A 14,922-nucleotide genomic window follows, 5' to 3' on the forward strand; every position below is an offset into this window, starting at 1 on the left:
AATAGAGTTATTTTACAAGGGAGGTAACTGGGATCAGAAACATGTGGCTCTGCTGCTTGTACTGGGGTTCCTCTATTTTTAAGTCCGCACCTTGACACCAGTTTCTGTATTTTTAAAAAATTTAAAACTGTCGGACCAAACATCTCGTCGTTCTGTGGTCGGACTCCAGTGGCAGGAGATACATGGGGGAAAGGACAACCTGTAAATACAGGGACAGGAGGGATGTGTCTTCTATGTCAGAAAAAGGGGACGTTCCTGAAGAGCCGGTTAATTCAATGGTGCATAATTGTGTTTCATATGCTGTGCTTTGGGGGTATTTTGGTTTTTAAATCAGCATTCTCCTCTGTGTGGGAAATAAAGATCTCTTAAGTTAGCTCTTCTGCATCTTCAGCTGTTATTGTTTTCTCAGATTGGCTATTTTTGTGGAAAGTATAATTTTATAGGAATTATGCTAACGTATTTTGTTATTATATTAACTCTTCAACTGATGTAGAATAATGGTTATGGTATTAACGAAGGCATTTGGTGCACTACGGTGGTTCCTTCTCTTGGTTAGATTGTTGAATCTTGATCCAAAATACCTTTAAGCAGAAGATGGGGATGGGACAATTTGGCGAATTATTGTCTATGAAGAAAAGAGGAAATTTCTCAGCTGGAATAGATATTCTGTCGCCTCTTGCGGGCAAAAATTTATTTGAAGAGCCTTAGATATAGATGGCAAAAGACAGAGTTTTTAAACACTAACTTAAAATGAAGCCTGTAAAACAAAAGGAACTTGAGGGAGAGGTGTTGTCGCCAACATAAACTGGTAGAGCTAAGAATGGAAGGAGAAATGAAGTCGGATAGTATGTTGGATCATTCATGAACTGCAGTAGCAGCACCGTCTCCTCTTTTCCCTTTCTCCTATCCTGGATAAGGCCACATTCGGGTCATGAAATAGACTTTGGGCTGACTTGTCAGAAAAGCATCCAGCCATAATGCACAGGTTTGTCTCTCAACAAATTAAAAAAACCAAACCAAACCAAACATTAGAACTAAGTGTACATTTGAAATGTGCACCTTGAGCATGTGTTAGTGGGAGAAGTCAAGCAGGTTACGTATTAATGCCGTGGAACATCGCTGTGCAAATATCGTGTGCTTAATTGGAGAGAACCGCAACTATGTTTTAAATGGATTTTGGATTTTGCAGTGGTGTCGGGGATTTTGGTGAGGAATGAACTGGGGAGACCTGTTTACTTCATCGTTTGCTGATAACCTCTAATCTGGAGGCCGATGGTTGTCTTTGGTCTTTTGTGCTGCCCCGCTGCTGATTCGTGCTTCTATTTTGCTCATAGTATGTGTTAGAAAGTTTGGATGTCCCTAGAGTATGAAATATATATTCATCTGGTAGGGTCTGGTCCGGTCTAGATCATTGTCTGAATAATGTTTTTCCTTTGCAAGAGGAGTAAACTCATCCTCATGAAGGACTGATGAGTCTCCTTGCTTCAGTTTTCGTCTTTGTCTTTTATGGCATCGGGGTATCACGGAGAGGAGGGAGTCTGTGTATCTGCAATGGGATAGTGCTCAACAAGACAGAGCCACATTGGGTGGTTCAGGTGTTTCTTTGGGTATTTTCTTATAAAAACCACCACACTTCTAGGTTTCTGTCTTAATTTTCAATATAAATACACACACACAGTGTTTAAGCTAATTAATTCCTTCGGGACAGAATTATGATGACCCGTTGCTGTTTGTTTTCCTCATTTTTTTTTTTTTCTTAACCCTTCTTTAGATCCTGGGCTGTAGTCAGAAGAAATCTGGACCATCCCAGTAAATAGCCTTGGAGGTGCGTCACAGGTAGAGGTACGTGGCAGTTTTCTCTGTATCTACTGCAATATAGTTGTAAAACCACGATTTAAAAAACAGAACTTAAGTAGAACGGCTAAACTCACAGTGCGTAAAGTTGAACTTTCTGTTGATTGGTTTGTTGGTGAAGCCGTATTTCAAATAATTCCTGTCTGTGTCAGCTGGGGTAAAAAAAAAAAAAAAGAAAATAAAAGCAAAACGCCCAAAATTCTCAGTTGAGTGCTTGGACTGGTTCAGATCCCTCTGCGCAGACACGTGTCCGCGGCCCGGGGTGTGCAGAGGTTTCTGAATTGATGCGCTTGGCAGGTCCAAGCGACGTCTCTGGTTCGGCGGGCGCTTCCCCTCGAGCTCATTTATCCTGCTGGGAATTTGCGTGGGCCAAGTGCCATTTAATCTGATTCTGCTTTTTAATGTCTGCACTAGGTCTCCAGTATCCCTCCGATTTGCTGTACATACCTGCATGTGTGTACATCTAAATATCAAACCGATCAAAATGTTCATTGATGAGTTCTTCCTCTCGATGAAGTCTTACCAAAGTACCTGGGGGGGGCCAAATAAATGTGCCATGCCTAAAACATGTATGTTCTGCAAAACTGAATCTTCCACTTTGCAGTTCTCCAAAATTTGTGGAACATCACCAGGCATCCTCCTTAGCGTTTCCTTGGTATGCACTTTACAAAGAAATAAATCTAATTTACACTCACGATGATTAATGCCGTGCCACTGATAAGTGCACTTACAATTCAGATGATGTGGCTTATCTGAAGTCACTAGATATCCCTTGATCTGTACCAGGTAAGGAATTGGTCTTGGGTTCTAGGCTGTTGGTGTGAAAAACTACATTTGTCTGCATTTTACTTTCTTTAATGCTATTGCAATCCTATCTGTTTCAAGTAGGATATAAAGGAGCTCTGTTTTGGCATTGATTTTTTCGGAACGCTTACAAGGAATCTGTAAGATTGACATTGCTTAGAAGGACACATAGATTAAAGAAAGAAAATAAACTTTTTTATGGCAATGTAAGCACTTTGTAGAGGACCTTGGCCAGCAGAAGGCAGCAACTGCTCAGCTTTGCGTTGTTCATCGTTTCACGCTCGCATTAACCATCCTCACAGCGTAGAGCTACCGACTGAATTTTCAAGGTTTCTGAAGTAATTCCTAGGAAATTTATTGTTCTCCATGCTCAGTTCTTTGTGATTCCCCCAAAATAATGTATTCCCTTTCTTTCCTAGGCCTGAGAGTTCTGCTTTTCATGTACAACAATACTCAGCATGTTGTTGTTCCATCACATGCTGGCTGGAGCTTTTCTTCCGTTCTTCGTCCTTTCAGGAAATTGGGTTTCAGCTGAGAACATCAACTTTTACAATGTGAGACCCCCACTAGACCGTAAGTAGACGCTTATGCGTTTTTTGTGTGTGCAATTGTTGCTTAATAATTTGGTCGATTGCCATATTCATTCAATCTCTTCTTTGTCTTTTTCAAATGTGAAGGAAAAAAGTTTAAAATGAAACTTTTTCAACCTGCAGCAGTTTAGTTTATTTCTAAGATTTTATGAGTTGTCTGAATGAAAACAAACGATTGCATGCATTGCTAAGTTAAAGAGTGCACGAGGGCAACAGTTTTCACATTTTAAATGCTTTTATTTTATTTTTCTGTCTCTGAAATGTCTCCCCACAGAGCACATTATGCAGTGGATTTCTCATAATACAGAAGGGATGTTTTTGTCTTTTATCTTGTGGGCGTTTTTGTAAGGGAAAGAATAGGTGTGCTGTATGCAATTAATTCAAACTGAAGGTAATTAAAAACCTTGTGAGACCTGTGAAGCCAGTTGTCACTAATAGCATCATTTTTTTGCCTCTCATCTCGCATCACAAGTGTTCTATCCCTTCATTTAAGGGCAGAAGATTTTCATGATATGTATCATGAAAACAGCCAAGACAGCCAGATATAATAGGAATGTACGTGCATCTAGGGAACTGTGCAGCTTAAAATAATTTAGATGTTTATATAATGTAAATAAGATTTTGAAATAATGCCCTCGATCCCTTTGTCAAGATTTGAAGCTGGTTTTCAAGATATATTTTTTTTTCATCAAAGGAATCAAAAGCCATTTGAATGTAGATTGTGTTTGTGTATCTGTACATGTGGATGTACTATCATGTGTGCATGTATATATACATATATATAAGATGTTCTTTCTTTCCTGTTTTTCACACTACTGCTTGAATGGCATTTTGGGCTGCAAAAGAATGAAAACAGGAGAAGGTGGTTTAAAATTCAGGCACAGCAAAAACAGTTTAAAATGTAAAAGCTTCCAATAAAACTTGTTTGATGGTTTTTATTTGTCTGACTGAGGTGTATCATTGAAAATATGTAAAAGTACGTAATATGTTTTGTAAGTATCTGTGTATACAAGTACTTACAGTATTATTTTGAATATTTTTTCTTAATATTTGCAAACTTACTATATTTTACTACTTTTAAAGCCACTCCATTTCCAAACAGTTTCAAGTGCTTTACCTGCGATAACGCGGTGGACAATTATAACTGTAACAGATGGGCTGAAGACAGGTGGTGTCCTGAAAGTAAGTTCCTCTGTCCTGAGGAGATTCTTTATGATGCTTAAAGTTGCAGCTCCCTGGCTCAGCCGTCTTGTAGAAATCTCACTGAATAGGATTAACGTGCCAACACAGGGGTGCCCTCGCTTGCGTTATTAGTAATACTGGGTCATATGATTTCTGCTGAGGGGAATATTTTGGCCATTTCAGAGTGCAAAGCAGCAGTGAAAAATTATTTTTATATATATACGTAGAAAACATTTCATGTAACATATAATATATTATTTAACATAGAAACCGATATATTAGTAGTATAATAAATAATTATATGGATGTGTGTATATATAGATAACGACGTGCTTCCTAGCAATTAATTTTAAAGATGTTGTTTAAAAAAAGTGAAGAATTGCCTTTGTAGTCTTATCGCCTTCCTTTGGGATACCATCCCAAGCTCTCATGGTCTCTAGGTTATAGACTTGCTTGTGAGCGGCAAGACCTGAGCAACGAGGCATCATATTGGATGAGAGAATGATAGATAGACAGACAGACAGATAGACAGATAGATAGAAAAGAATGGAAATATGTTTCCTCATTTTTCTTCGCAGCGATATTCACAGTAACAGTGGGAAGGGGGAAGAAACACACTGGAGGAATGAGGAAACATCTGAAACAAAGAAATCAAGAATGTGCTGTGAAAAGAGCAGAGAATGGAAGATAAATGTGTTGATTATAGTGCTAATAAGTAGTTGAAGTGATAGCAGCCTACTGGAGGTTTGAAGAATCAATTAAGCTTAACATTTCATCACTAATTAATTTATCACTAAATGGTATTTTGATCAAGTTGAAAAATGGCTTTATACAACCACAATAAGTCACTTTTATGGGAATATTTTGCTAAATTGTGTGAAGTTTTTAAATGTTGTAGAAGAACGCAGACTTCCTGCAAATAACCATTTTTAAATTTATTTTTCAGGTACTCGGTACTGTTTGACAGTTCACCTCTTCACAGCCCATGGGAAAAGCACATCCGTCACCAAAAAATGTGCCACTGGAGAAGAATGTCACTTTGTGGGCTGCCACCACCACCGGGAGAGCGGCCACACAGTAAGCACCACTCCTTGTGCAGGAGCAGCACCTTGGGTTTGCGGTTTGCATTTCAGTACTTGTTTTTCCTGTTGAGCCGTGGAGGATGTGCCAAGATACACTCTCTAGTATTTAACAATAGAAATCAAATTTCTGCAACAGATGCGTGACTGCCCCTACTTTCCTATTTGTGCTTCTCTGTGGCGGGATGTAATAACTTCTAAAGAAAAACCTGGGGCTTTCGTATGTGTGCGTGTTGGCCTTGGTTTCGGAGTTCTGAGTAGAGTGCTCAGGTACGCTGTGCCTTTTAAGGTCCCTTCCAACCCAAATTATTCTATGATTCTCTGATTCCGTGCAACCTGCACCGATGTTCACGGTGCTACAGTTGTGTCACCATCAGCCCTTGGGCAAACTAGCCTGAGAGTCATGTACTGCAGACGTGTCTGCACAACACAGCGTGGGTAACGCTGCATGGTGCACAGAGCGAGGCTGTGTTTGTCCATGAAGGCCGTACGCTTGAGCAAGATACAACTGAGGTTTTGTTCCAGGACAAAAAGTGAGAATTGCTGCCTTGTCTCATCCTTGGGGTGCTAAGGAGAAGTTTGTTCTTAATCATAGAATCATGGAATGGTTTGGGTTGGAGGGCCCTCCCCAGGTCCCCCAGTGCACCCCTGCCATGAGCAGGGACATCTGCACCAGCTCAGGTTGCTCAGAGCCCCGTCCAGCCTGGCCTGGGATGTCTCCAAGGATGGTTCAGCCACCACCTCTCTGGCCAACCTGGGCCAGGCTCTCACCACCCTCAGAATAAAAAATTCCTTCCTCACGTCCAGCCTGAATCTCCCTCCTTTAGTTTCAAACCATCACCCCTTGTCCCATCACAACAGGCCCTGCTCAAAAGTCTGTCCTCATCTTTCTTATCGGCCGCTTTTAAGCACTGAAAGGCCGCACTAAGATCTCCTTGGAGCTTCTCTTCTCCAGCTGAACACCCCAACTCTCTCAGCCTGTCCCACAGGCTCAGATCATTTCTGGGGCTCCTCTGGCCCCTCTCCAGCAGGTCCATGTGTGTCCTGTGCTGAGGACCCAGAGCTGGACCAGCACTGCAGGGGGGTCTCACCAGAGCGGGGCAGAGGCGACAATCCCCTCCCTCGACTGCTGGTCTTGCTCCTTGTGATGCAGCCCAGGATACGCTTGGCCTTGACCCACCAAAGTATTCACTGCAGTAAAGTGTTATCCACTAATTCCTTAACAATTGAGAAGGCTCGTGATGCTATTTTTAACATGAAAGATTTCAGACACCAAAGACAAAGCAGACAACACCCGTGTTAAATAGAAAAGGATCCATACGTTATCTGAATCAATGTCTGTTGATCTCAAGAGGTTTTGGTGGGCTGAGGGCATGAAACAACTGTGCAGCCTGCCTTCTGCTGCGTTTTAACTTACAAGAGTTTTCGTGCCTTTGATTTAGATAAAATTTGGCATTATCTTGGCTTTTCTAGTAAGGATCATCACATAAGAAAAAGTATTTTCAGATTCTCTCCTGAAAATCAGCTGCGTCAGTGGTTCTGTGGCACTAGAGAACTGAAAACTTCTGAAGTTCAGCACGCAAAGCTACACTGAATACAAACACTCGAGGGGGAAAAGTGAATTGGAACAAAGTTTTTACAGTCAGAATTTTTCAGCTTAAAAAAGCTGAAACTTGAAACATTCAAATGCATGTTTTTAGTTATTAATAGAAAGGAAAAGTGATGGAAAGTTTTCTCTATTTTCTACAATGTTAGTGAACTTGTCAGCACAGCTAACGTGGCTGTGTCACGTCACGTCACAGTTCCCAAGCCCAGTGAAAGCACGAGGTGCCACGTTACTCCGGGAAGGCTGTGGTGTGTGATTTGGAATAGAAGTTGTAGTGTATATTCTCTATAGGTTTGGCTGCAACCTTTGCAATCAGTTGAAAATCACATGTATCTCTAAAAGCCACTGCTGAATTACCCCACGTCCAGGGATCTCGTCTTTCTCCCCAGGAATGCGTTTCTTGCTGCGAAGGCATGATTTGCAACGTTGAAATCCCGACCAACCACACAAACGCGGTATTTGCTGTGCTGCACGCCCGGAGAACGTCGGACGGCAGCGGGCGGACAGTCAACCTCGCCGTGCTGGTGTCGGTCCTGATAATCACGTTGTTGTGACGCAGCGTCCTCCGGTGACACCTGCTCGAGAGGGTCCGCAAGGCACCGTGAGGAGATGGTTTCAGTACGTGCAAGGAGAAATCACTGACGCTTAAATACATAAAATATAAGGGGACAGTGGAAAGGCAAGTGTACATCACAAAGTCTTTGGATGTTTTAGTGAAGATACTTCATATGGTCTGCAGTATTTAAAAAAAACCACAAAACAACAACCCACTGGTTGACTAGGCAGTGGGTTGAGCTCAAGGTATTATAATTCACTATTTTATCACAAAAATGCACATTGCTTGGCATGTTTTTTGAACAGAGAAAAGATCATCTGTAGAAAGTGACTTTGCCAGGTGAGATAAAAAGGAACTTTTGATGGACGATGTGCCAACAGGTATCTCAAAGGAAACTGGTTTTAGACTGTTTTTCATTGTGCGTAAATGACACGGAGTTTCTTGTCTCGATCAACAGGTGTATTTAAGCTTATCTTTAGTTACAGTTTTCACAGAGAACATGTATGGTTTTCATAGAGAACATATATGAGAGAATTTTTTTCTGTTTTGATCAGAGCTATCGTTTCTACGGGAAATAATACAAAATAATACTTTATATCTTTCCTTTCTGTAAAATGTTGTATTGCACTCAGATTTTAAAACAGTGTGAAATTATGTAGAATATCTGTCTAAAAATGATGAACTGTTTCATCACCTAAATCGGAATTCTTCCCCCCACCCCAAAGGGATTATTTTATTGCAATAGAGTCTCACCTCAGCTGAGCCTTTGTGATATTGTTCAAAGTGGTGGTGATATCGTGACTTCAAAATCGCAGCTACGTTATCATAAAAATTGTAAGTAGGCCCTTGGTATAAATAAGGAGAGAAATCATCTGTGTTCCCTCTTGATTTGCAGAAGTTTCTCCCAGAAATGTTGGGTGTCCCAGACCCCTGTTTTGTAGCTTTGCCACCCCCATTTGAAATGTTTGTGTCAAGATTTTATTTTTCGTTACAACATTGGGGGTTTAATGTGGTTTGTTTGCATAGTTTGATTATTTGACTCCGTGTCTTTTAAAAGACCATTTTCATAAACTTTCTCTGACAACCTCAGATATTGCAGCACAGCTGAGGAGTTGACCTGGCAAGTTTGAAGAACTGAATTTCACTTTTTTCCTAAATTATTTTATTCATTTATCAATATCCTGATATGATTATCACTAAGGTAGATCGTTCTGACCTAGAGGCTTTTTCTCATCTTAAATGAGGTGGTTAAAATTATGATTAACTCTTGAAATATTTTTCAGGGAGGACAGATCATTAAAACTTACTCTTAAGAAAAGGTTTGTAGCTGTTCTCTGAAAAATTCAAGTAACTATGAATTGGGATTTTTTTTAAACCTAAATGTTGGCTTAATTATTTGCTGGTTTACATCACTAAATGTATTTAGACTAACAGTAGAGAAACAGATTTTTCAAAGGTTTTCGGGTTTGCTTACGTTCTAAAATTGCCTACACAATATTTTCAGAATATATAAATATGCCTAAAAGTCTGTGATGTGTTGACAGGCAATTGCGTAGTTGCAAAAACTGGATGGAAACACTTTTTGCTTCCCAATGCAAAATAATTCTTGCTGCCTAAGTCGAGGTTTTGCAAGCTCTGGGATCTGATGACCGCTGTGCCATCCAACAGCCCGACATGCTGAGGGTGTTTGGAGGAAATTGTTCATTTTTTGCAGTGATCATCCCCAGGTAACAGATCTATAGACTAATCTTGGAGTCCGACATCGTAACAAGCGCATTCAATGTTTTTCATCGTTAAACATCAAATTTTTGCTACATGATCTGCAGGGTATATTTCTGGGAATAATTTCTGGGAATAATTACTACAGTCTTAACAAAGTCTTAAAGTGCCCTATAGTCTTACAAGAGTTTACTGTAAATAATTTACAACAATTTCAGTGCTGACGTGTTTATGCTGCAAATGCTGTTCCAGAGGGTTTGGAGAGCTGCCCGGGGGGGCTGGGGCCAAGAGACCTTTTGGGAGGGGATGTCTCCATACCTTTGGTTTTCTTGTTTAAGCTGATTTGTTTTTTCCTGTTTGCCACACTGAACAATTAAGAAATCTGCTCATAATTTAAATCCTTCATGCATTTGGTAAAGAATTGTTTGGAATAATTAAAAAAAAATAATAGAAGAATTCCACTGAAGTGCCAAAATAGCATGCTTGATTTACTTGTCATCTTTTTTAAAATCAGCAATAAAGACAGCAACCTGGGTACACGAAAGGATTTGGTGTTGCCAAAGGTTTATTTTTTAGCATAACAGAATTCCAACAGCGGAGGATATTAAGGATGAGTTCTGATCATCGTGATACATCAATACCTTTGTTATTGCAAAGTTTAGGGCTACTGTTTCTAGAAAAATGAATATGCAAAAGTGATTATTGCCATGTTAATGCTGCACAAATTGGCACTTGCCTGAGGAAATACGGAATTTAGGAGTGAATATCAATTTTACCCTTTGCTGCTTTTCATGTATGTAAAAACCTGTATGCTTCTGCTTACAGTTTATTTTAGGCCAACATTAAAAGCTAAATTTGTAGGAAAAGCAATGTGTGCTGATTATTAAAGAAAATAGTGCTAAAATTCACCAGAGTGCATAGTTTTGGCGTAAGTAATGATTGACTGAGCAGGAAGTCTTTAATTTATGGTAGAATGTTTCTATTTTATTGAGTAGATTCAAATATCAGCTGTATTTTCTCTGTCTGAAGGACTCACTGAGGGACCTACAAGAGCATTGTTTGATTTGAGAAAAATAATCCTCATAATGTCGGTATTTCATGCATCTCAATTTTTGCTTCACAGGTGTTGTAATTGAAATCTATATGACTTGTTAATGCCTAAATTAGCCACGCAGCTTTGGAAAAGGCATTTCTATAAAATCTCGTGTGCATTCACAGGCAAAATGATCCCTTTGTATTCCCCTTAGGACCTGAAAAAATTCCTGAGTAATGGCAAGTAAATCAATTTGTGCAGTTGAGGAAAGATACATCTCATTTTATAACATATATGTGTGTAATATGATTTTTTTTTACATCGCACTGGACAGTCAACAGATTTATTTTCAAAAGCTCCTTCTCTCTTCAGCGTTGGTTTGCGTGATGCTTTCTTACTGCTGTGTTACTGTTCTAATTCTTCTTCAGAAACCGCACTTTTAATTAGAAATATTAAAACATTTGCTGGTAAAAAATGGTTGTTGTGAAAAAGATAAAAATCCTTTTGCTGCTTAAGACAACAAGACCAGTTACGAGGAAGATCCTTCTGTCCTTTATTGATTTTGGTTAAGGAAAATGTAGCTCCATTGAAGAAAAGATCGCAGGTATATAAGATATATATGTATATTTATGTTTCCTGAGTAGACTGCTTGTTAAATTCCTCCTACAGCTAAGGAAACGCTGGCAAGATCTTCGTTTAAATGAAATTCTGTCATGTCCTCAGCATGGTTTATTATTTCATCTGCTTTGACTCTTACCAGCAGTAGCTTCAGGAATATTTATCCGATGCCAACCCTCCCTCCTTGGAGGGAAATTTGTCCTGGTAGAGACGTGCCGTGTCCAGAAGCATTTAAAAAGGCATGAAGAAAACTGGATTTCAGCTGCATTTCTGAAAATGTACTTGCTGTAATAATTAGCAATTTTAAGTATAGTTTTGAGGCATTTAAGTGGGAGTAAGTTTTTACCGTTACATTTAAACAGAAAAGTTTTAAAGCAAGAATTTTGCTTCTACGTTGACCTCTTTCCAGAGAAACTGAAGTCCAGGTGCAGGTTAAAATTCTAAATGAAGGAAATGAGCAGCGCACAGTCAACTCATTTAAACAAGACAAAATGCCAGTTTCTGGTTTTTGTAGCAAAGAGCATCAAAAGATTAAAAAAAAAAAAAAAATCAAGGTATTTCAGAGTACAGAGCCATTTCTGTAGAAAATATTTGTTTAACGTGTCTAGAAGCAGCCCTGTGAGAAGTGTGTGGTTCTTCCAGGTCTTGCTCGTTGCAGGTGTTTCAAGTTAAGGAAAACAAGGAGCAGATCGACATTTCACCCCCGTGAAGCCGGGTCTGAGTCTCAGGTGGGGCAAATAACGACCCATCCAAAGCTGGGGAAGGGCTTGGGGGGACAATTTCAGCTCTTGTAGAAACAAGGCAGGCACCAGGTAACTAATTAGTCCGTATTATGTCTTTGCAGAAGGCACGTGTCTGGTGTTGTGTGTGAGTTTTTAATATCATTTGTTCTGCTGCCTTCAAGAAGTCAAGGAGATGCAGAAAACCAGCTGTAAGTTCGGGGGAGATGGTTGGAGAACATAAAAGAATATATTTAGTAGCCATAATTCATTATTTTAGATTGCTTAAATTTTATGGTGATTTAGTAAAGTCATTTTTAACATCCTTGTCAGTACTTTATTAAGAAGCTGCTGTTAAAGCAGGTAAAACTGTAGATGTTTGATGTTTGAGTAGATTTTTGCAAGAAGAAAGGTAACTTTGTTATATGGGGGTTTAAAGGTCGCATTGCACAGTTCATTTGTGTTAATTTGTCCCAGTCTTAGCATTTATTGTTCGGGTTTTTTTAATCTCTGCCCTTTGAACTGTGCCACTGTAACCAGGGCGATACGGTGCTGTTCTGGAATGGGAATGCTGCGGCAAAATAAACTGTAGAAAGTAGAAAATACGTATGTGAGTGGAGGTGGGTTAAGCGGAATATTGAATAAGGCAAAAAAAAAGTGAATGACAAGTCAGCTTGCGATTATTTTACACTGGATATGTACAAAACGTCGCTTGTGATTTTAAGAAAATACGTATGTTTTAGGTCCTACAAATTGTGGTAGTGTTTTCTCGTGGTTTTAATTTCACAGATTGCCCTGTGTGTTCCTCCTACTCTGAAAAAGCAAAACAAAATAATCTCTTGCCCGTGGCTCCATCCCACAGGCTTGTTACACTTCCCGATTGCTCTTGGGCTTTCCCATGGCTGGTTTTGGCCGGGATTCAAAGAATTTGTGAAGAATGGGGTTCCCACAATGCACCCACGTTAAATGAGGGATGAAAACAGTCGGTGCCAGTCCGTTCAGTTTTAATTTGTGACCAATCTGCAAAGAAATAGAAAATCTGAAAGTCTGTTATGAACAGAAGGAAGAATAAGAATAAACTCCAGCTTGTAGCTATGTATTTTCAAATCAATTTGATAGAATTTGACAGTTTAACTTGGTTATCAGGTGGCTGTAACACCAGAAGTTCAAATATTCTCTTTATAGCAAAGTACTGGTTGGTGTCTCCCTTAAACATGCTGGATACTTTAATTTTTGAGGGTTTTTTTGGCTTGCGTGGGAATAATCGGAAACAAACACTGCCATTAATGTTCCTTATTGTGAACTACAGGGAGAAGATAATTTTTCCGAGTGTGAATGACTGTGTGCCAGCAACTATGGGTGAACTTGAGGAAAAATTTTTTCCCAGGGAGAGCAGTTAAGCCCTGGAACAGGGGCCAGAAATATCTTTTTTTTTCAGAATTAAACTGGATAAAGTTCTAAGCAACCTAACGTAGTTTGTAAGTTACAGCAGAAGGGTTGGGCCAGAGACTTCAGAGGTTCCTTCCAGCCTTATTTCTTTGTTTGATTCTGAGTTTGTATCAGAAACTACATTGCATTTGATTTTTTTTTTTCCTGTCCATCTCTCTATTTGGTTAGCATTGAAGTGTACATTAATGTTATTTATCACAGAGAGGTCCTCAGAGTATTTTACTGAATTTTGCATCTTGAGAATGCAGGAATGCATTATTCTCATTTTATAGTGAGGGATTCGGACAACGATTTGCTCAAGGTTCACGTTGGGGAATGGTTTCACTCGAGGCACTTTGAGATGAGAGGAATGAACTAAAATGCTGACTTGAAGACTTTTTTGTGGCTGGTTTTTCTCCAGTCTCTTATTCTGAAGGTAAAGAATAAGAGAGGACGACCTGTTCCCTGTGCTATCGCCGGGGTCCTGAGCTGCGGACTGTCCTGCTTATTTGCGATTTTGAACTACAATGCAGTTGTCAGATATTGTTCTGATATTTTGCAAACACTTGGCTTTTCTGTCTAACTAACATTGATGCATATTGAGTAATTTGTGCATGTCTAAATGGTTACAGCACTATAGCTATTTTATTTTCTCAAGGGGCAGACTAGATGTATCTGTAAGTATAGTAATTTTTTTTTTCCCCTTGCTGAATGCAGATGGAGGGTGGGTCACTGGGAAATCAACCATAAAATACATTTTTGGGGTTTGCTTTGTTTGATGGACTAGTATTTCCAGCCTGATATGCAGCCCCTTCTTTTTTGTTTAACTGTGGAAGAAAGAAGTTGCTGCCAAAGTGTCCATGTGAGACATGAATGGTTTCATGAGATGTGTTTGTAAAAACCTTGTTTTTCACTAACTGGGGAGGTCTTAAATACTGTGAATTAATTCCTTTTTGCATTGGAGTTGATGGGAATTTTACCATGGGTAGGACTGGGACTTTAACCAGTGTGTATACATGGTCATTGTTCACATGTCGGTGTTGCTGTGCAATTAGGTAATTTATGTTATTGCTTTGATTAAATAAGAGAAATATATATATATTGGTCTACAGTAACTTATGCTGGAGATTAGTCATGGTAATGTGACCATTAGGAAGGACTTTTTAAAAGACCCAATGACTTTAGATAAGATTGGCTGCAGATGATCTAAGTGCTCATTTAATTGTTTCTTGCAGCTGAAAGGATTTGTTTGAAAGTTGGCCTGTGAATTGATAGCCAAAAAGTTCTTTTTAAAAAAATCAAAGCCTAATTGTCATCACTGTTGAAATGCTGCATGGGTCTGACTAAACATAGTTTTAAGAAATAACGAGAATCATTACTGGCTTTAATGTTAATAAGAGTAATGGTGCAGGAAATCTTTAGAAGTTTAAAAACTGGTGTGATGAAGCGAAAGCAGAAAAATCTAGAAAATACTATGAAAATTACATTATTCTCAAAGGTGAACTTGAAGCTCTTCCTCACCATCTCTGGCTTGTAACTTTCATCTCGTGGGCTGCAATTCTTGCTTGAAAACAAGCCAGATCTCTTATTGCCAGGTCCTTGTTGCCACTTAAATTCTTTTAAGTTTGGACTCTGTTTTGACACCATGGAGGTCTTTCTGTTTGTTTGTTTGTTTATTCTTGTTTTGAACTTATTTTATGGCAATAGCAGCTGTGAGGAGCAGTGGGTGCCCCT

General features: G+C 39.3%; 1 protein-coding gene across 1 annotated transcript; it reads left to right on the forward strand.

Moving 5' to 3' along the window:
- The first annotated feature begins 3,101 nt into the window (after positions 1-3,101).
- On the forward strand, positions 3,102-7,752 carry LYPD6B (LY6/PLAUR domain containing 6B). Its single transcript, XM_065638151.1, has 4 exons — positions 3,102-3,231; positions 4,332-4,430; positions 5,377-5,507; positions 7,505-7,752. The coding sequence occupies exons 1-4, from the start codon at positions 3,117-3,119 to the stop codon at positions 7,667-7,669; spliced, it is 510 nt and encodes a 169-aa protein (XP_065494223.1). The 5' UTR covers positions 3,102-3,116; the 3' UTR covers positions 7,670-7,752.
- Positions 7,753-14,922: the final 7,170 nt, after the last annotated feature.

This window comes from Caloenas nicobarica, chromosome 6, assembly GCF_036013445.1.
Source record: "Caloenas nicobarica isolate bCalNic1 chromosome 6, bCalNic1.hap1, whole genome shotgun sequence".
NCBI lineage: Eukaryota > Metazoa > Chordata > Aves > Columbiformes > Columbidae > Caloenas > Caloenas nicobarica.